Raw genomic sequence first — 22,196 nt, forward strand, 5'->3', positions numbered from 1 at the left:
TAAATTTGAGTGTTGCCTTTTGGAAACGCAGACTAAAACCAGGGAGTCTTGAAGTACTGGATAATGAGCTGTCTGTATTATTTGTGACTTGATTTAGATTTGCATTCATTATGTGCATTTGTCATTAGAGGTGATGGATTTCCTCCTTTGCCCCAAACTGCCATATTCCTTGTAAAACAGTCTAGGTGATGTGGGGTTCATTCAGGAATGTGACTGAGGCGGGGATAAGGTAAAAGCTCATCAAAGCTTTTGTGCTGCATGGTTTTCTGGAATTTTGTTCTGGTGGAAGAGTGGAATGTGCTAAAAACAGTCTACTCCAAAGACTGGGCTTTGCTTTAGAGCTTGGGGCTGAAGTTAGTGTGTGTGCAGTCACACAGAAGTGCTTGGAGAACAGGTTGTACCTTATTGTTGATAGCTGGCAGTGTAAATGAAGTGAAGCAGTTGACAAAAGTTGGACCAGTCAGGTTCTGTTTCACTTCTGCAACGTGTTGAAAGGATATAGAGATGCTGTTAAGTTAAACTTTTTTCATCTACAGCTAAGTTCTGCATGAAGCCTTGTAATGTGCAGGTCTTGAATCCAAGTATTCCTCTTCAATATGTAATGAATTTTTTTCTTTCAGGATTTTGGTTTTTTAATTTATTCAAATTTGTTTTCCCCAAGAATTCTCCTGTCCCTTCAAGTCTTCCTGAACCCATGACAGCTAGTGAGGCAGCTGCTAGAAAAAGCCAAATAAAAGCAAGGTGAGCAGAGGATATGATTTTACATTTTCTTTCTCTAAATGTTGTTCAGCTACGTGTTTATGTAAATCTGCTTTCATATGCTTGTTAATACATTAAATACTACCTCAGTAGAAGTTATTAGATAAACTGTATTTCTGAGAGCTTCAGGTCTTTTTGGATTCCACTCCTTTGCTTTTTTCAATATAATGAGAATCTGGGGAGAGATGATGACGTTTGTGTTCGCAAAAAAGGAGAAACAGAAACCATAAGAAATAAGTAGAAGTAGAAATAATTTGACCTAACACATAATGTTTTCCTTTCTCTTATTTCTTGTTCACATGAACAGTGTTCCTGTTTCTAATTGTAGAGTTGTGGACTCAAGCACAGGGCTGGAGTTTTAGGAAGCAAATTTTAAGATCCTTACATGCAGTGCAGGAGTAGAGCAGCACATGATTAAGACATAACTCAGCTATTATGAGATGTACTGTGTCAAATCTGAAGTAGAAATAGCTGTCTTTTCATCAAGCATCTTACATGGGAAAAATTGCCCTTTCAGAATAACAGATGCTGTTGGACCAACAGAAACTTCAATTGCACCGCGACAAAGACCAAAGGCCAATTCGAGCACTGCCCCTACCAGTGTGCTGGCGATCCAGAGCTCAGCAACTCCTGTCAAAGTACAGGTTCCTGGGGAGTTTGCTAATCGTGGGCAGAAAGGTAACTTACAGTCTTAAGGATGGACCAAAATAAAGAAACAATTGTGCCTCTCTTCTTCTTCTTGCTCTATTAGAGATAACGTTTAAAACTCAGTTTTATCAGCCTTATTTTTTTTATATACCAAAAACCAGATCTTCATTTCTGGAAGACTCCAAATGTGTGAGTTGTAAATTTGAGCTGCCACAAAAATTGAATGCAGTTTGAGAAGTGAAAGTATTTTTTTCCTTGTGCTTAACAGTGTTTTTTGAATGAACTTGCCCACTGCAGACAGAAGTTCACGCTTGTTTTGACTTGTGAATAAGTCACAAAAAGTACAGAGCCCTTCCATATCAAGCTGGGTTGTTTTTCTTAGTAGGAAAAATATTCTCCTGTGCCTCAAGAAGTCATAGCACCCATATTTTGGGGGCATTCGTAAGCTGGAACCGTATCACTTCTCTCATGACTGACAGATTCATTCCACACGGCACTGTGGGTGCAGGAGGAATTAGGGGAGACTCAGGCGAGTGAAATGGGATTTAGAAAAATCCCTGTTCTTTTCTCCTTCAGAGGGAGCTATGGCTCTGACAAACATTCACTTAAATAGTTGACATTTATACCTAGCCCACTTCCTCATTGTGTTTTGTGCTGTTATGTGTCTGCTGCAGAAAAGAAAGAGTAGTTTGAGGGATGGTATTGGAAAAATCTTAATCACTGATAATGTTGGTGTCCCAGGTGTAAGTTCTTTTTGCTAGGTGGGATCCCTATAATGTCCATCCTTTTTCTGTTATGACAAGGAACGGATCGTTCGTGGGCACTTCAGAATATAAAACACCTGGTGCAAGACAGAAATTTATGGTAGCACCCATCTCTTAAAAGGTGCAAAAGCAATTGAATGGCAAAAGTAATCAGCTGTTCTGATTAAGGGCGTTTGATGGGTGAGCTAACAGTTTTCTTAGGGGGAAAAAAAGTTCAAAATACATCTGTGTTGAGTGCATACAAAGCTATATGCTTTGAGGTAGGGGTTTGAGATCCTGCAGTGTGTAATGTGTTAGTAAAGCACAAGTCTGGAAGGCAGCTTGCCATCATGAGACCAGAGCAAGCTCCACAGCATCTTGCACATAGAAATGGTTCATTTGCAAGCCTGGAATTACTTCCAAAGAAGTCAGCTTGGTATCTAGCAGGTGTCCTGGTTGCCAGAAGGGGAAGAGAAGTTGACAGTGTCAGCTGGAGGGAGAGCTCTGGCTGAAGCTGAGGAGTTGGATGCCAGTAGTGTTTCTGTCACAGGAGCCACGCGACCAGGGACCGGACAAGACATCTCACAGTCCCAGGGGGCCACCCCACAGCAGCACAGGGTCCTCCAGCAGCTGCAGCAGGGAGACTGGAGACTGCAGCAGCTGCACCACCTGCAGCACCAGCCCGCCATGCAGGAAGCTTATATCCAGCAGGTACAGCAGTTCTCATAGACACGTGTCTGGGGCTCATTCACTATCTTAATAACCCTTGGAGTCATGTGCCACTTCAGCACTTCTGCTCTTGCTGCCTGGACTTGTCCAGCCGAAAGAGCTCCTGTCCCTTCTTGCTGTTGCTTTGTCCTTTCATTGGCCCTGGAATGCTTGTCCTAGAAATTTGCTTGCCTTGTGCTGTGTTCTTGCAGTTTGACCCTGAATTCCATCTTGCTTTGCATCACCACTGTGTGACGTAAAGGCTTTACCCATGTGTAAAGGAGCTCAGGATAAATGTTAGGAGTGATTGTTGTGTTTGCAGTAGATAGTTGTACTTGCACCAGTGCTGAATATGTAGTCTAATTTTTTTTTTGTTGTAGTTGGGGTTTTTTTGTTTGTTTTTTGTTTGGATTTTTTGGGATTTTTTTGGTTGGTTTTTTTTGGTTTTTTTTTGTCAAGAATTGGCTGGGGAGTAGGGGAAGGAAAAAGCTTCCTAGCAGAGTGATTGAAATGTGGTGACTGGATTGCAGGGTGGTTCTTGAGTATATGATGTTTTAATTGAAAAATGCTGTGAAGTCATAGATGTGATAGTCAGAAGAAGCATTAATTAAAGTACCTGCTTATTTCTGAGGGGGGATCATTACTTTTTAAAGCTCTTTTTTGTCTTTCCAGTATCACCAAGCAGTGCACCAGCAGATGGTCCAGCAGCAGCTGTTGCTGCAATCTGTGTACCAGCAGCAGCCTGCCCAATCACAGTATCCTGCCATGGTATGTCACAGAGATGGTACAGTCTTAAAATATGGCCTGTGCTTGTAAATCTCTAGTGTAGGTGCAGTAAGAGAAGTTCCTGGCTAGTTGTACTGAGCTGTGGACATACTAAATAGTGTGCAGTTTGGCATCTAAAATAATATGTAGATGGTAGGAAGTTAATCCAAACTAGCTTGTCTGGAATTGCACTTGGGTATTAGTAACAGCTTGGGATCTGTCCCAAGTTTCATAAGAAGGTCTGTGCTCGTTTGAAATACACTTGGATCATGTGTGCAGTACCAGCCACAGCAGCAGATAGATGTTACTGGACAAAGTGGCTGAAGACAGTGATGTCCAGTTCTCTCTTGACAAGCAGGAGAGCTAACTGGCATAGCCTGTTCTTTAAAGATCAGGAGAAATGGTGCTGAAGTCTTGTATTGAGATGTAAGGCTGCCAGTATGATGACAACACGACTAGCAGTGCTGGGGCAGCGTGTATTCGGGTTGTGATGGTGACAAACATGATATGCTGGAAAAGAGGAGCAGTTGCACTGACCTGCTGGAGCGGTTTCTCTGTGCCCTGTGTTCTGGAGGGTGCTGGGGGGTGTGTTTGGCTGCAGGAGTGCTCTGGTAACCCTGCTCTGATGTCCCCAGGTGCAGCAGTACCAGCAGGCTCTGCTGCAGCAGCAGGTGCTGGCTCAGCAGCGGGCACAGCAGCTGCAGTCCCCTGAATATATCACTTCTCCTCAAGACTTTGCACCAGCCTTAATCTCCTACCCCAGGTCACTCCCAGTGCGTGGGGGAACGGCGGCAGATCCTCCCTACCCTACAAACAGGTGAGAACTGGGGCTCAGCTGAGCCTGGGGGTTACTCCTGCCTTACATTGCTACTTGTGGTTAGCACTGCCAATCCTTTTCTCGGAAGTTAATTGCTTTGGTGGTAAGAGATGACTTAGAGCAGTTGGACAGTGGGTGTTCAGTGGTAAAGGATATTTTGGGAAGCAAAGTGAGACATTTTAACAGATGAGCCTGGTACAATTTCTTAAAGTATCTATCTTCCAGTATTTCTTGTTCATGGACTTAGTCCAGGAACTGACTGCTAACTGCTTGGCCTGGGATGGCCAGTAGCCTGTGTTGAATGAGGTTATGTGCCTCTGAAAGGGGTTTCAAACACCCTGTTAAGAGCAGCTTTGTAGTTGGCCTTGATGTGCTAGGGCTGCCAGCTGCTGTGCTCAGAGATGTGACCTGAATATGTAACGTGACTGTACACCTAAGCATGGTCCTGGGACCTGCCTTTGCTTAATAAATGGTAATAAATGATGACTCTTGCATTAATTCTTGTGGACAACAGTGTGTGTAATGAAAATCCCCTTCCTTTCTGGTGTAAAAATAAAAAAAACCTACAGAGTTGTCCAGTTTCACTGATGTTAGAAACCAGGTTATATAATTGTATAGGTTCCTGTTAGGCTTCTTTTAAATTGGCCTTTGGATTCTTTGGGCTGAGCTCTTAGGGTTGTGTGTAGGACTTGGCATTATGAAGCATGTCTCAGATTTTGACCCTGATTACCAATCCTGCTGTGTTTCTCTTCATTTGCTTCCTTGAACTGGCTCTCCAGGTCCGGTATTCCTGATGCTGAAGCGATTGCCAGTTACCCGAAGCAGAACATCAGTAACCCACCTGATATGTCAGGTTGGAACCCTTTTGGAGAGGACAATTTTTCCAAGTTGACAGAGGAGGAGCTGCTGGACAGAGAGTTTGACCTGCTGAGATCAAGTAAGGGACGCTTGAAGGCTTACTTTGCTTCCCAGTAAGTGAGGGCTCTGTGGCTGCTCAGCAGTTCCAACAGCTGCCTGTCCAAGGACCGTGCAGGCTGTGTACAGAACATTCTTTCTGAGCATTTGAGGGCACAGTTGGGCCTGTCTTCTTTCCTTTTCCTTTCTGAGAACATGTGCAATAGGAACTCACCGGCTGAAACTGGTAGTTACTGGCTCAATTACTGCAGAAAATGGTAGTACCTTAGCTCTTCTACACTGCTTCTGTCACCTTCATTGCCAAGATGCTCTCAGCAGCAGAGGTATGTTGTCAGATGCAAAGAGAATTCTGGCTGCTTGCTTATTCCTTTCCAGCTTTTTTCTTGCACACCAGAGCAGAAGATTCTGTGGGTCTGATATGTCCTTTGAAAATGCCTGAAAGAAAATTGATCTACTACATTATGTTAATGTTTTGTACTGTCCTTTTTGAGTGGCTACATGTAAGGGCTGGTTTATTGTACTGATATGGCAATAGTTGAATAAACTTTTTCCTCGTGAAGTCAGTTATCTCCATGGTTTTTACTTGGAATTACTTTCTGTTTTTAATTGCTGAACACATGCTTGTTAGTTGCTCTTCCTATAACTGGTTTTGTTGAGATTTATTAGTGGGACTTGGAAGATGATACAATGTTAAAACAGATTGTATATTCTTGGCTGTCTATCAGCAAGTTTCTTGCAGTTGAAAGTACAGTAAAGTTAAATTTCAAGTAACTGAAAAAATACTTTTGCTTTCAGTTGAGTATTTTATTAGTAGATGTGCACATTACCTGTTAATGCTTTTGGAAAGTGACTGGGTGGGTTTGTGAAACTCTGCTTGTTACTTTTCCCTTGTATCCTGCGGGGATCAAATTAGACTGCTGTTTTTGAGATGGAAATGTAGCCTGCACACATTTTCCAGTCAAATGTCTCGCTGGTAGCTGGGAAAAATGGCTCATGTACTAGCTGAAATGAAGCATTCCTTCCAAGTCCCAAGTTAAGGATTTGTTTCAGCAGTAGAATTGAGTGTGTGTAGACGTGCTCCTTCCAGATGTGGCCCTTAGTCCTTTGGAGTAATGCACTCGTGAATCTGGAGCAGGTTAGTTTGTGCCAAAGGTCAGCACAACACCACCCATTTCCAGAATCTGGGACTGCTGGACTGCTGGCAGTACTTATCTAAGTTGGACAAGATTGATTTAGTTAAGCCACAGGTTTTGAACCAATGCAAGGCCCAAAGAGGATGACAACCAAGGTGCATGTTGGGCTCAGCTCTTTAAGGTGATTCAGTGCCCAAGAGAGCTGGGTGTGGTGACACACTGGTGTGCTGTATCTGAACAGTGAGCTAAGCCCAGCAGCACAGCTCTGTGCAGCAGTAACCAGCATGAGGGGTTTCAGTCAGTCAGGGAGAGAAAATGCAGCAATAGCCCAGCTGAGTTCCTGCCAGCAGCACACTAGCTGGCAGCCCTGTCTGTGTGGCTGGGCTGCCTTAGGGCTGCTCTGAGCTCCTGCCTGGTGTCTCTCAGGGGGGCAGTGCTTGTGGTTGGTGCCTGTGTGTGCATGTAGTACACATCCCAGCCTTCAGAGGCTGCTCACTTGGCTTTTGATGCCAAGCTACCAAAGGCCCTGTGAGCATAGTGCCTGTGCTAATGCCTTTGCTGCACTCAAAGCAGAAACAATTATACCTCATCTTGTCTACTAGTACTTTCTGAGCCTTGGCTGGAGTAATGAGAGATCAGGAGATTGGAAAGTTAGGTCTTGTACCTACAAAATTGTCTTTAACTGCATAAGGCTTACTGTAATTTCCTTAGATATGTAGTTAGGTTGTATAGGTGTAGACTGTCTCCTGTGAGGGGAAAAAGGCTGCTGAGTACTAAGTAACTTTTTTGCCATCTAGAGAAAAGAGAATCGCAGATGCAGATTTAATTAGTGGTTCTGTTTTTCTGTTACTAAAGCCAACTGCTGTCCTGTACTTTATAATTCACAGTGGTGTGTAAGTTTGTGGTGCTGACTAGTGTTCAAAACATGAATCCTTTCTTTCTCTTCCCAGAAACTTAGTTTGTGTTGTTGAGCTGATGCTTTATACATAAATTAAAGATGTTTCTAAATCTGGCAAATGCTTTTAAAGCTTACATATTTATGACAGTAACACCTAAGGAAATATACAGAGCCTTTGTTAGAGGAGGAGGATGTTGCCACAATTTGTCAGGCTGGCATTGCCATCAGATTTCCTGTGTTGAGGGGCTTCGTGTCAGTGTGTGCAGTGATGGGTATTGCTGGGGTGATTAGTCACCTCTCTTGTAAAAAGGGATCCAGCTCCTAGGGCAGAATACATTGCTTATGCTTGGTGTTTTCCTAGTAGAATGATGGTGGCTGCAGTACAAGGTAACGTGCAATTGGATGCATTTCTGAACCGAGCACCTTTGTGGGGAGCTGTGGCACAGAATGACAGATTGGAGCTCCTGGCTCTTGCTGGTTCTCTGTTGTTGGTGTTGCTGTGATCATCAGTTAGTGATGGGCCAGAAGTGCCATCTGATGCTGCATTTCTGACAGCATTGTGAAGAAGTAGATTTCTTAAACGGCTCCTGTAACCACTTAATGATCTGTGCATAATTGGGATCCAAAAGAGTGAGTCTGCTTTCTCACTGGGAAACATTCCCCAGCCCAGCTTTCCTAGCAGTGCACAAAGACTTGGGATCACCCTGGTGCTCCAGCAGGGACAGATGTGGCTGCAGAGCCTCCCAGGCACTCTGCCTGTCTTCTTGCAGTAGGATGGAGCTGCCCAGAGCAGCTGTGCAGGCAAGAGCTGTGCTTCTTACAAGCCTTTCTTTGTCAAATCCCCTGCCAGTGAAGATGTTGCTCCCTCACCCTGTACAGTGCATAGCTTTGCATAGGTATAAGTCCTGCCATTTTTATTTTATTTTACTTTATTTTTTGTTCTGTTTCATTTTGTTTTTTACAGACAGGCTGGTGGACAGGAGAACATCTTCAGATAAGAATGTGGAGCCACATGCTGCTCCACACACAAGTCCTCCTGAAGATCCCTTTGGTTCAGTTCCTTTCATTTCTCAGCAAGGCAAGTTCCACCTGTGACATGACTACCTCATAGCTGTACACATACATTCCTCTAGGTGTGTGCATCTGCTGAAGTATGCACAGCAGTTGAGTGACCAAAGAATGGCCAAGGGCTCCCTGCCTCCAACAGCTCATGGGCTGCAGGGATGCATGGGTGGTGTGCTCATTACCTCCAATTTAACACCACCTGTGTGCCCAGATCCTGGTGCCTGTGTGGCCTTGGCACACACTGGGTAGGGGGTGGTTCTGCTGGGCCAGTGCAGTGGGCATCACCTGGGCAGAACCACAAGTGCTTTTGCTGAAGGCAAATCCCTTGCTGAGGCCAAATTTTTCTACTTCCCTGTAGCCTGCTTCTGGCTCACACTGTTTCTGTAGTCAGCTGTCCAGCCAGGTGAAGACAGTAAGCTCCTATGCATTTAATGCACAATTTTGGTACAAGTTGAGTCAAACATTTTACATTTACTGTACATGGGGAGGGTGGGCATTAATTACTGCTTTTCAGTTCAGCTTTGCTTATGTTAACCTTGAATGGAAGTAAAAATAATGTGTTATGTGGGCTTTGAGTGAGAAACTGCATCATCCTGCAACTTAAGCAACAGTTTTAACATTTGGTTGACCAGCACTTTAGTATTTATTTTGGTACCTTTGGCAAAGTACAGCCTGTGTGGTAGTTGGAAGGTAAAAGGAACATCAGTCACTTCTGGAGCCACTCAGGGTTTTTTGCAAGTACTTGTGTGATAAAGGTGCCTTAGTATGACTTGTAGCTAGTGTTGTTATGGAAGTTCAAAAGCTCAGGTAAGGTGCCTTAAAATAAATCAGCTGGGGTCAGCCTAAGGTAGTATCTGTGTTTTCTTTCACTTTTCACATCTTGCAGTCTTGGAGATGCTCTGCTAGGACTGCCAAGGGCTCCCTGGTACTCCAATGCTCCATGTGCTGGAGGGTGGACAGGGTAACACTGCTGTGTTCTGCCAAGCCTTTGGTGAAAATCCCTCTGTGCCCATGGCTGCTCCTGTCCCTAGATCTGAATCCATTCTGCTTGCTCTAGCACTGTGTTCTTAGTGTGTGGTTTTGTTTTGCTCTCTGAGGACAAGTTTGCTTTCTGTCCCCTTGTTTGTGTTCAGTAGTTCAGTGCCATGCCAAGGCCATTTAAGTGAAGAAGGGTTTGCTCTGCAGGTGCTGTTGGGAAAGGTTCTCCTGGCATCTTAACTCCAGAGGTTGCTTTGACTTATAGGTGAGCCTGAATTTACGTGGAAAATGAATAGGAATAGTTTACTCTCCATTTAAGATGGGGACCTTCAAGTACTCAGTCTCCTGACAAATATTCATACACTTGTGTCTAGAGGATATTTTATTGTTTTCCACACCTGGAATCCTGGAAGTGTAGTTGATTGTTGCTGGGTTTTGTAGATGGCTATAATAGAACTTTAGATTGTAACAGTTGTCCTCACTGTGTTGTATCAGTTGCTTTATTTTTGTTACTTGGAATCCAAGCTTTAATTCTTGACCTACTAAAAGAAAATAAATGAGTAGTGATACTTCTGTTAAGGGGAGCAAATATCCCCTGAAATTCAGTCATGGCTGAAAAACCAGGCTGTTTGAGACATGTTGAGCTGGTTGTGAACTGAGCTATGGCACTGGGAAAAAAATCGTGTGTTTTTCAATTGTCTTTTTTTCCTGTGGACTTGGAACTGGCATTTAAACAAGAGTAAATACTTCTTGATTTCAAGAAAGGTATTGCTATTTATGTGTTAACTGTGAATTGCACCTAGTAAACAAATCAGGTACAATAAATATTTCAATGTTAATATTCATCTTTTAAAAGCTGGTTTGTGTTCCTCACTGAACTGTTCTTGGTCATGTCTTGAAAAGAGATGTTGCAAGACAGCTAAGAAAAGGACAAAGCTCTTGACTTGGACATACTTAATTTCTTGCTGAGGTCTTTGTGGGGCAAATTTAACACATGTCCCTCCCTAATATTTTGATTTGCACTTGTACTTAACACTGCTGTGTGACATGTTCTTTCTGGTTTGTTCTTTGTGATTGTGAAACATGTAACTGAGAAGTAAACCTTTACTCAGGGCATCCAAGGGCAGGTGATTGCTTGGCAAGTGGAGCAGGGATTTAATACTTTGATTGCAGTTCCAGTGTTTGTCAGAGACTCTGGGATCTCGTTAAAGCACAAGTTTGATTTCCTTACTGTAGCGTGTCTTGGGCCAAACGGGGAGTGTGTTAGCACTGTTCCCCCAGGACTCTGAGTTCTGACTTGCTTCATTACAGTAAAATGAAATGTTGGCTTTATAAACACGGCATCTTTGAAGTAAATAAAATTGACTTTCTTGAAAAGTGACGGTTCTTACTGGAGTGGTGTTGCAGTGTATTGACCGCAGTTGGTTGGGTTTTTTCTGCTCGGTTGTTCTTGCTCTGGCTTAGGTTTGATGTATAAACTGTATGTGGGCTGTGGCTGAGCTGAGTCACCTAGAGGATTCCTCCTGGTTTGGTGGCTCAAGGGTTCTGTGCTGAAGGCAGCTCTTCACTCATGATTGAGCCCTGTCACTCCTGGAGAGAGCAGCAGGATGATGAGTGTCACGTGTCACCTTTCGGCCCTGCGACATCGAGTGCTGCTCCGTGGCAAAGCAAGTGCCACAGGTGTGTTCATGTGTCTGGGAAGGTGAGGCTGCAGCTGGGAGCCTTCAGTCATCGCTGCAGAGCCTGGGGGCTGCTGTCACTTGGCATATTTCCTGTGGAGCTGAGAGGGTGTTTCAGGCTGCCACTGCTGCAAGGCTCACCAGGAGAAGAAACCTGCACCTGGATGGACTGTAGCTGCTCGTCTGTTAGACCTTCTGTGCTTGTTTTTGTCCCGTGGGAATGGAGATCTGGCGGCACCACTTGTGTCCCTTGGTGTGCACAGAGGGAATGGGATGTGAGATAAGCTCACAGGTGTTGGGTTCCTCTCAGCCTGGGGAGTTCTGGCTGTCCCTCAGCCTTGGTATCCTATTAAAAGTGTTCTCACAAGTGAACTTGCTACACACGCTACTTCATGCCTTAATTTTTGTGGACAATTGTAGTGCCCTAAGACATGAGATAACTGGAAAAGAATCTTGGCCTGGGAAATAATTCCAGTGATTGATCTGATAGAAACAAACCCTACGTTGCAAACCTTTTAATGAAAGAGTGAAGATAGCACAATGAAATAGCCAGCACCGAGGCATTTAGGCACATCACATTTGGAAAACAGGTCTTGGTTCTGGAACACCTGAGCTGGATGGTGACAGTGGAAGAAACATCTCCTGTGGTCAGTATTTTGAAATGGAAGTTTTTGATTCACGTGTGTGCTAACCAGCTTGTGTTGTAAATCTCCTTTCTTATTGTCAAGTGTTTCAGAAGTTTCAGAAGCTCTGTGCTGCTCTCAAATGATGATGAATACAGTACAGTTGGCTGGTGAGTTGTACTCAGTGCCTTGCACTTATTTGCACTAATGATTTGTTGAATGAGGCCGGGCTAGAAGGGCCTTTTGCTTCCCTCAGCTTAATACTGCGATTCCCAGAAGGAATACAAGAATGGAGGTAACACTCAAATTCATACGGATGGGCTGTGTGAGAAGTGGAGGTGTTGGGAAGTGTTGCCTGAAGCTGTTTCAGGCATTTGGCTCCTGTGGAAGAATCTCCCTGAACTGCTGCCTGGCTTGGATCTCGGGGTCGGGTTCTGGTTCGGGTCATGTCGCTGACAGTTCTGCTGAATGTCGTACAGATCATGTGTCCTGTGGGTATGATCAAGTCTCTTGGTTTTTGTAGGCTCCATGGGTAATCCATTCCCAGCCACTGCAGCCTGTTCTGTGTGCAGAGACTGAATAAAAGCGAGTCCAGTTCTGTAGCAGCTTCCTTTGACTTCCAGGCTTCCCACACACTGTCACGTGGTGGTGTCTTCAAGTGGTGGCTGCAGGTGTCTGTTTTGGAGTAGGAGGGGCTCTGTTGAGTGGTGTGTGTTGTCCCAGCTGCGTGTTCTTGCAGAAAACCAGCCGGCTGTGTGGCAGACAGCAGTGCCATGGGAACCATCTGGAGCCTTGGACACAGCCCTGAGAAGGCCCTGCTGCAGTAGGTGCTGCTGGACGTGCACCGTGTCACAGTGATGTCCTGCCAGGGACAGACACGGGGGGTGATCGTGCGTTCAGTTGTTCTTTGTGTGCAGCCTCTAACCGTGTGAAACCACTGCAACTTCTGTACTGGGGCCACTAGGTACTCTGGGCCTTTAGAGGAGACACAGCTTGCTAGAATTTAATAAGAAGTGATTAATACCAGACCAGAAGAAACAAAAAAGACTTGAGCCGCTTTTAAAATGTGAAAAACGCTCCTGCCAACAGTTCATGTTTCTTTTACAGCTGATGTTGTTTGATTAAAGATGCCCAGATGACCTGTGCCGTGATCTGGCTGTTGGAAAGCATTTTGGGTTTAGGTAATTTGGCAGTGTAAGCTTTTATCAATATCCGTGTTTGCAGAAAGCTTTGCTGATGATACTCTGTACCTCCTTGGCTGTGGTTTCAGTTATTCATACTGCTTGCTGAATGTAGGTTCACAATATTTCCCTGTATCAAGATCGTTGTAAACTTCAGCTGTGCAAGATATCACTACCTAAGTAATGTGAAATTGTTCACCCATCATAGTATAAGTGGTATGTCTGGGCTCTGCCAAGGCTCTGTGTATTCTCTCCAAAATGATCCAATTTTTAAAAACTTTTCTCAGATCTTGAAGCAGCCGTGGGCACATTGCACTCTTTTTTTATATTGCATATTAACCTCTGGAGTAATTATTTAGAAGAAAGGAATAACTGCCAGGCACAAGTGTGGTATTCTTCCATTTTTGTTGCTCTCGAAAATAGAGCTGATAAGACGTGTAAATCCATTACAGTGTTGAGCAGCTGCTGCCCTGGCTGTTGTCAGAGAACTGGTGCAGATTTAGTTGCAGCCTGCCGGTAATCCTTGTGCTGACATGTGGCAAATTGTTATGAAATGATGGTGGCAGTATGTTCCCAATTCCAAGGGAGCTTAAGGCTCTTATGCCCCACTCTTGGGCTATCCCCGTGATACCCTAAAATGAGGAACCAGCAGAAGGCATGTAATTACTGCAGTTGTTAGAAGGAATTCATCCTCTTATAATCCTGTGTCTCAAAAAAGAACATCAGGACAGAAAATTTCCTTGAAGATTGGGATCTTCTTATATGATTAAAGATGTTCCACCTGGCTTGCATTTGAGCAAAGAAAAATTGCTCCCTGCAAGCTGCAAACCTGATTAGAAGTGTGGTAATCTGCGCAGCACATTGCAAACAGATGTTGCCACCAGTGTGCAGCAGCACTGCTGTATAGATGTTTATCTGAACGTCTCTGCAGCAGTGCAGCCTGACAAGGCTGCATGACATCAACGGGACACAACACTTGAGTCTGGAAATCTGTTTGGCCAGAGCATTCAATTGTCAGTAAGCAGGGGCTTTTTCCTTTTGGGGATTGCTTCTGTGTATAGTGCTCTTTGTTTCACTTGCTAACTTCATTAGCAGTGAAACAGGGGCAACTGTAGTGTAGAAGACCAAACTATTCCTATCTTAGTGGAAAACATTATAGTTCTAGGGAGGATATTTTTTGGTTTTGATTCCTGTCTGATGCAGTTTTATCCCTGTTCCTGGGGCTAACCTGAAGCCACTGCAGCTGCAAAGGTGGGTGCAGACATGGTTTGTTCCCTTAGGCTTGGCCAGGTGGGGCTAAAAGTGTGCAACATGAGTATTTTAGCATAGTTTCTGCTTGAAGCAGGTGGTTCTGGTTGTTCCTTCACACACACGGAAGGAGAAAGGAAGATACTTGTTCTTTCCTGACAGGCTCCAGTGTGGGAGCAGTGATGTTACCATTTTGGAAATATTCCTTGGAGTAAAAGTTTTCTTCAAACCCGCATATTGGGAGCAATTGATGTTCACAGTGTCATCTGCTGTGCGCTACCTGCTTTCCAAATGACATTGTCAGTGGAAGGTCATATGTGAAGGCTCTGCAACTCTGATAGTGATGAGCTCTTAGTGGAGGTTTTGAGTTTCTAGTCACTGTTGGATAATTCCCGGTCTGTACATAAACCTAGACTCTGATTTCCTGCTGCAGTAAGCAAGTCACATTGGTAGCTCTGGCAAGGAGACTGGAGAAGGAGCAATCTCAGTTGAAGAGCTAGAAATTTGGAGACCTTCCTCAGAAATAACTGCTGAGATGCAGTTTTTGGGGATGGTGTTAGAATGAGAAAAAGTCTTCTTGCAGTGTCTTTGAGTGGCCTCGAAATTGAGGTATTTTGGACCATGTTTTCTCATGTGCAGGGACAGATGTTTACAAATCTGCACCTTAAGCTTCTCTTTCCTGCACACTGCCAGCACAAAGGCTGGTGTGTGCTGTGTCCAGCATGCCATGGCATTGCCCTCAGTGGAGCAAGAGCCTGCAGAACTGATCAGGTCCAGGACAGACTGCTGTGGGCAAAGAGAAATCAACACGTCCATCAAACTGTTGGTGTTCTCATTGGCTGTTCAAGCACTCTGCCTGTGTCTGCCTCTGTCAGCCAGGAAGGTGTCAGCGTTTCCTGGGAGAGTGGTGCAGACCTCCAAGTGCAGGGGGAAAACACCTGGCTTCTGTGTTGCTGTGGCTGCATGTCTCCACCAAGAGGGGCTGCTCATCAGAGTTCCTCTGGAGACCGTGCTTGTTAGACTGAAGAGAGGAAACCTGAGGCTGGACAGGCTGGGCTATCTTCCTGCCTGATTGCCAAGATGATTTGCTGTTTGTTAGCAGTGAGAGCCCAAGCTGTGAATGGCAGGTGGGTCTGTGGGGTGCTGGAGCAGCCGGGGTGCCAGTGCCTGGAGTGTGCTGTGGGGAACATCCTCTTTGCTGTACCATCAGTCTGCAGAGGGCTGAGAGCTGCCCCTCGGGCCTCAGCCAGCCCCTTTGGAAGCTCAGCCGCTCTTGCTGGAGCTTGAGCCTTCTGCCTCATCAGTGCCTGGTGCTCTTGCCTTTCTGGGGACCCTCACCGTGGCAGCACTTAACAAATAAAGTCAGGGGTGTTAGATAACTCTGATTCAGTTCTTCCTTGAAAAAAAATTGCTTTATTGGTTGTTTGCTGCATATTGAAATGAAGTGCAACGGTCTAACCCTTCTGTGGAACTGTAAACTCTTGTGGGTATGGACACAGAGAAAAGGTTTGGGCCTTGTGTTGTGTACATGTTAACATTTAACCTAGCAGTCCCTTTTAAATCTATTTGCATTTATGCTAACATTAGTGTTCCTGCAAATATTGGAAACAGCGGGATTTGCAGGCTAGGGGGGTTATATAGTGCAATGTGAAGGCTGTACCTTTGGGAAATCTACAGTAAGCAGCAAAATAATCCAGATTCTAATTTAGTGGGTAAAGCAAATATGTAGCATTTAAAATTACAGTAGATAAGAAGCAATCTGACACTAGAAGGCAAGAAGAAACAGCTCAAAGCCCTAATCACCTGATGTTTTTAGTCATTCTGGTCTTCTTGTTTTTAAATCCTTACATAAATTGTATTGCTGCCGAATTTTGATTATTTTAAGTGTAACTGCAAAGGAGTGAGGAAGCTGATGGATGACGAAATCACTGTAAATTCCCTTTAAACTGAAATAAATGGCTCTTGTAAAACTGGAGCATAGAAAGAAAAGAACCCAACTTGGCCTGGAAGTTGCATGCTAGTTTCCTTATGAAAGAAGGAATTAGCTGAGAAAATACTTTGTATATTGTGAGAACAAGAGTTGTGAGCTGGATTCTGGCTGAGGACGATTTTTGGAGAAACAGCAGATGCCTGTAGCCATCCCTAGCTTTTTCAATCCTTTGAACACATGCAGTGAGTTAAATGTCAGTGTTTGTGTAACAAAGCCTTAAGTGGAGGATATTGACTTGGATTGGGTGCAGCCTCCCCTATTCTGCCTGCGCTTGCAACCTCTTTTTTTTTTTTTTTTTTTTTTTTTTTGACTGCTGCAAAATTTTTACTGCTTCCAGTGTTCCCAAGGAAACCACAGCACAGAACACTCTTCAGTGAATTGTTCTTTCAGTTCCTGTTGTCAGTGAACAGTGGGGAGAAGCTGGCAGAGGAAAACAAGTAGATCAATTTCCTTGCCCTCAAGAAGCTGAGCTGGCAGGCTGCATTTACACACAATGCAGAAAGCATTGCTCTCAAACTGGAGGTAAAGCTGGAGCTTTTGTGTCACAGTTGCTGCACAAGCTACAAGGAGCTGCTGTCATGACTAGCACATTGTTTGCCTGAGCAGACTGTCAAAGCAGAAGCATATCAAGAAATAGCCTGTCTGCTTAAAAAATATATATCGAAAATTCAGGTGTTTAATTCCTGCTACCTCCTGCTTCCCCAGAGAAGAGTGGCTGTATAATGACTGGGTTTGATCTCTGTAGAGATCAGATGTGTCCATTAGCCTCTTCTGTATGGCCCCCAAATACTGGTACTGTATTTCCAGGCACCTTGTGCTTTAGAAGCAAAGCTGGCTGATCTGTCTGTTGATTTTATGAGTGTTGTTTGAAATGTCAGATGTGATTTTTAGCTCATTCCCGTCCCTAAGTACAGGATATATGTTTGCATCAGTTCCTGGGATGTGTGACTGTGGGGTGTGTGGAGTAAGTTTTGCCTTAGTATGTTTCAAATTTTCATTTTATTTTCTCTTTGGACCTGCAGGTTCCCCTGGAAAGCAAGTGGATAACTCAGCCAGCCATCAAGGGAATAATTTAGGGACCCCAACAAAGGCTGGAAAACTGAGCCATGCATTTAGAGATCCCCGGGCAGGGAGGAAAAGTGCAGAGGGACACATGACAAAAGGTGGCGAGGAGTCAGAGAGTGATTTTGAATCTGATCCCCCTTCTCCCAAGAGCAGTGAGGAAGAAGAAGAACAGGACGATGAGGAAGTCTTGCACGGAGAGAACGGGGACTTCAATGATGACAACGATACAGAACCGGAGAACTTAGGCCACCGACCTCTCCTCATGGATTCTGAGGAAGAGGTGGAAGAAGAGGAGGAAGAAAAGCAGAGCTCTGATTCTGACTGTGACCGAACCAAGCAAAAAGGTGCGGAAGGGCTGCCGAGCGCTCGGCTCAGAGACGGAGTGGGCAGCGGTGAGATCGCGGAGCGCAGTTCAGTGCCCGTGTCCCCGCCCGAGGCCCCGAGCGCGCTGATCAGCTCTGGCCAAGAATTTGACGTGTTTGGAGCAGTGCCCTTCTTCACTCTGCAGCCTCAGCCGAGAGAGAAGATGGACAAAGATGCTTCTTCTCAGGTGGCTTTTCCCAGCCTAAGCCAAGAGCAGGATGACTTTGTTTTCATCAAAGCTCCTTTCAGCAAAAAGGTGCCCCAGCAAGATGGGCAGGGGTCAGGGATGGAGCCTCTGCTCTCCCCCGCCTCTCCACGAAGCGTGGATATCTTTGGTTGCACCCCGTTTCAGCCGTCCCTTGTCCCCACGTCTGCTGGGAGCAGAGAGGATGTGTTTGGGCTGGTTCCGTTCGAGGAGATCGCAGGCAGCCAGCAGCAGCAGAAGGTGAAGCAGCAGCGGAGCCTGCAGAAGCTGTCTTCCCGCCAGAGGCGCATGAAGCAGGAGGTGTCCAAGAGCAATGGGAAGCGCCACCACGGCACCCCCACCAGCAGCAAGAAGGGGCTGAAACCCAGCTACCGCACCCCGGAGCGCGCCCGCCGGCACAGGAGGGCCGGCCGCAGGGACTCGCAGAGCAGCAACGAGTTCCTCACCATCTCTGACTCCAAGGAGAACATCAGCGTGGCGCTGGCGGAGGGCAGGGACCGAGGCGGCGCTCTGCAGGCGGACGAGGCGCTGCTGGACCCGTTCGGAGCCAAGCCCTTCCAGCCGCCGGAGCTGGCGCGCCACGCGCAGCACCCGGAGCTCGGCGCGGGGCTGGCGGCTGGCAGGGCCAGGCACGGCGCCTTGCACGGCGCCGCCGACGGGCTGAAAACCGACGACTTCGGGGCCGTGCCCTTCACCGAGCTGGTCGTGCGGAGCACGCAGAGCCAGCCGCAGCAGCCGCTGGAGCTCGATCCCTTCGGAGCAGCTCCCTTCCCTTCTAAACAGTAGAGGCTCCCGATGGCTTCCCCCACTCCGCCTCTCCCGGGCCCTTAGGAAAGGTTTAGTGGAGTATTTTATGTGGCTGAAACGCCGGGGGCCTGGCTTGTACAGCTTGCCCAGGTTGAGGAAGCGGCAGCCTGCCTGCATGACGGAATTGCAAATAATGGCAAATTCTGATCTGGGTCTTTTTGAGAAAAAGAGAAGGAAATCATGAGTGTTGTTTCCTTATGGCAGATGGCTCCCAGAATGAAACGAGCAATTGAATGTGAATCCCTGTCACTGACTCGGGGCCCTGGGACAAGCTGTCATTGTGCACTTTGGTGTTGCCTTTCCATCCTTCTGCCGTGCGCCCCGCTGCGGTGGAAGACGCAGGGGGCGCGTGGAAAGTGTTTTCCATATGTCCAAGGGTCTGATGAACTGCGGTGCTTCTTGTCTCAGCAGACCTAAGAACCAAGACAGACTGATATCCAGGTGATGGAAATAGCTAAGTCTTTGCTTCCTAGGTGAAAACTACCTTTATTAATCATAAAAATAAGTCAGCCACATCCTCGAGGCACTGTGGCCCAGAATTCCAGAGCACAGTTATGGCTTGGGACCTTGTAGACATCTATGCAGCTACAGAGATGAAAGGCAGATTATTTTTTTTTTGTGTGCCTCAATTTTTAATTTTTTTAAAATAGTAAGTGCCATTAATGAAAAGTAGCAAACTGGAAATGTCGAGTCAAAACTGAAGAAGCAGATAATTTACTGATCTGTGAGAAGCCTGAATGTGTAGGGGAGTGAGCCAGCAGGGTCGTGGCTGGGATTGCAGCACTTGGGAGACTCCTCAGCACAATGGAAGAGGGGCTGTCCTTGAGCGCATATGGAGTGTTTCAGATGACTTGTGGAGTTGACTGTGAGGTACAACCATTGGATTGATTTGAATTACAAACTGGGATTTGTGTCTGTTTTCCTCTTGGATTTTTATTGCTAAGAAAATGTGTATTGTCTCAAACCTGTTGGTTTTTCACCACAGCAGTTTTGTGAAATGACTGTAAGCTAATGCTCTTTGAAGGTTTGCTGAATGCACTGAGATTGCTGTGCTCCAGCAGGAGCTGCATTGCACCCCATGGGGACACGGAAGGAGGTGGCTCCTGGGCTTGTCTCACCTCTCTGTCCTGCTCCCCCGGAGGCTGAGGAGTAGTAGCTGGGTGTTTGCACGTGGAGGACAGCACTGCTTGTGTTTGGCTTGGCAGGTGAAGTGAGATGTTGAGGGTTGTGCTCTCTTCTCAGCGGATGCGTCCTGCTGGATATACAGGAGATCTGTGATCCCAGGATCTCTGAGGGGCAGCTTGGTCCCTTACGATATTTACTGAAAACGCGTGGAGAACAAATCACATGGCACCTTTGGGATCACTTTGATAAAATGCCCCCTAGGCTGTGAGATGGCTTCCCTTAGCCTGGAATCTGAATGTAGCTCATAGCGATGGTGTGCAGACAGCTACCTTTATCTTCCTCACTTTGATTTCTCACAGGGTGTAAGTGGAATATTCCAGCTGTGCCTGCTTCAGTGTGCCTTTTCCAGGCTTAGAAGTTATGCTCTTAGGAGATTGAGTAAAAATCTTTCAACACAGGACTTCGCAGGCTTTATTACTGCTCTTCTCACCTGTTTGGTGCCAAAGGCTGCAAGAAGCACATGCCAATTTTTGTAGCATTTCTGACACTCAGGTTAATGGTCTTCTTCTGGTTTTTTTTCTCTGTGCATGCTTGTGAGCTGCCTTTCTCCATGTCCTTCAGAGCTGTTACCTGCCTGAAGTGCTCTTGGAACAGAGTGAGCTGACAAATGGGGCAGTGGGGTGGACATAAAATGAGATTAAAACTGTGGTCCTAAATGTGGCTGGTCCTCACCAAAGGCACGCTGTTGCTGCCTTCCCAGTGGGAAAGCCACGGGAAGGGTTAAAGATGCAGGTGGTGCTAGGGTTGGCCCCAGGCTGGGGAGGAGAGGTGGGGCTGGAAGCTGCAGGGAGGAGGCTGGGCATCGGCACAGCCAGCGTGGGAGAAGGGATCGGGTCAATTAGGGATGGGAAATGGGCTCACGTGCTGTTGGTTTACCCCAGACCCCAGGCTGGGGAGGGGGCAGGGGGCTTGGCAGAGGGCCTGTGTGCAGAGACACTGCAGCACAGCAAAGCTGAAGGGAGAGATCAGAGCCCTGGGACTCCAGAGCTGGCACACGTTATCGCCCACGATATCTGCCTCCTAATGGCCTTAACAAACCAGAGACACCAGTCAGGCGTCTGCTTAAATGTAGCTTTTGTTTCTTTAGTTAGTTCTTTTAGCCTTTCTCATGGTCCTCGTGAGATTGGTGCACCCTGCTACGCCGACTTTGCCTGGTGTATGCAGTTCATACAGAACTGAACCCATGTTTGGGGTTATTTTCAGCCACTGTCCACTATTCAAAGGATGTGAAATGTGGGGCTGTCAGGGAATGGGACATCCTTTGCCTTATGTCAGGGTGTCTGGGGTGCCATGTGTCCTTGCTTGGAATCAGGAAAGCCCTTGCTGCAGTAGACATGTACGTGCTGCCCTCTCCAGACAGAAATCCCAGTGGATTCCTATAGCTTCTCCTACAGGATGCTGAGGGACTGAGCACAGGCCTCCTAGGATCAGTCGCTGGAGAGAACGTCTGACCCAAGGTACTAAGAAGCCCTTAGTGGTTGTGGTCATGGAAAGGAAAACCAGGTAGTTGTGTTTGTCTGCAGACTCAGAGGGTCCTGAAGTGTGTAATTAATGTAATTAATGCTTTGGCTGCCCTGTGTGGTGTGGGGGGCTCTGTGAGCACCAGCGCTGGAGGAAATAGCTTATAACCATTCTGGGTGTCCCAGTTAGTAAAACCAAGTACTGTGAAAATGAGTTGATATATTTGCTACTGTGAGAGTAAGAGTTTATCTGGAGTTTTTTATACTATATCGTGTATTTTTATATATAAGAAGTATATATAAAATATACACATGCTCGCACACATCACGTACCCCTTGGAGTTGCTGTGGTTTTAGTAACCCAGCAGCCACAATCATGTTTGTGATTGGAGTGAATATGGGTTAAGCACCAAGGGTGGCTGCTGTGTTACTGCTCCACTGTGCCTATTTTGAAAGGAAATCAAAGAGGTTGTCTATATGGCTAAAGTTGTGACTGAGGCATCACCTAGAATTAAAGAGCATAAAAACTGTTTTGAAATTGCTGGCATTCAGCTTTTAAGTGCACTTGCCTGAACTACACTTCCATTTCTTGTTAGACTTGGAGTTTCTACAGCTTTTTTGTGTACTACTAAAGCGAGAACTTTTTAACTTTTTTTGTGAAGCTGATGTATATCATAAAATCCTTGGAGTTGTTAAATAAACTTGGTAACAGTGCCTTTGCAGGTCTCTTCAACACTGCATTGTTAAGTATTCATGTGTAGGCTTTCATTTATTTATTATAAGCAGTGCTGCTGCTGCTGCTGAACCATTTTGTAGCTGTAAGCAGCTGTTCCTAGGTAAAAAGTGTCTTAAGTAGTTGCACTGGCTGCCCAATCATCTTGCTGTGTCCCACTGTGGATCAGGTGTTCCTTTGAATTCCTTCGGTTCAGTGTTACTCCTAAAGCCTTGCTGCCCAAAGGTT

General features: G+C 45.9%; 1 protein-coding gene across 2 annotated transcripts in view; it reads left to right on the forward strand.

Annotated features, from left to right (window-relative positions):
* BMP2K (BMP2 inducible kinase) overlaps nt 1-22,090 on the forward strand; it is a 45,499-nt gene extending 23,409 nt beyond the window's left edge. The window contains exons 9-16 of one of the 2 annotated variants that reach the window (XM_079305508.1): nt 662-741; nt 1,277-1,437; nt 2,701-2,861; nt 3,531-3,626; nt 4,259-4,440; nt 5,220-5,377; nt 8,351-8,464; nt 17,173-22,090. In XM_079305508.1, coding sequence (XP_079161634.1) covers nt 662-741; nt 1,277-1,437; nt 2,701-2,861; nt 3,531-3,626; nt 4,259-4,440; nt 5,220-5,377; nt 8,351-8,464; nt 17,173-18,569 — 2,349 coding nt within the window. In that variant the 3' untranslated portion in view covers nt 18,570-22,090. The remainder of the gene's footprint in view (nt 1-661; nt 742-1,276; nt 1,438-2,700; nt 2,862-3,530; nt 3,627-4,258; nt 4,441-5,219; nt 5,378-8,350; nt 8,465-17,172) is intronic. The other variant, XM_079305509.1, reaches the window with a different exon arrangement.
* Nucleotides 22,091-22,196: the final 106 nt, after the last annotated feature.

Source organism: Erithacus rubecula (assembly GCF_903797595.1).
Source record: "Erithacus rubecula genome assembly, chromosome: 5".
NCBI lineage: Eukaryota > Metazoa > Chordata > Aves > Passeriformes > Muscicapidae > Erithacus > Erithacus rubecula.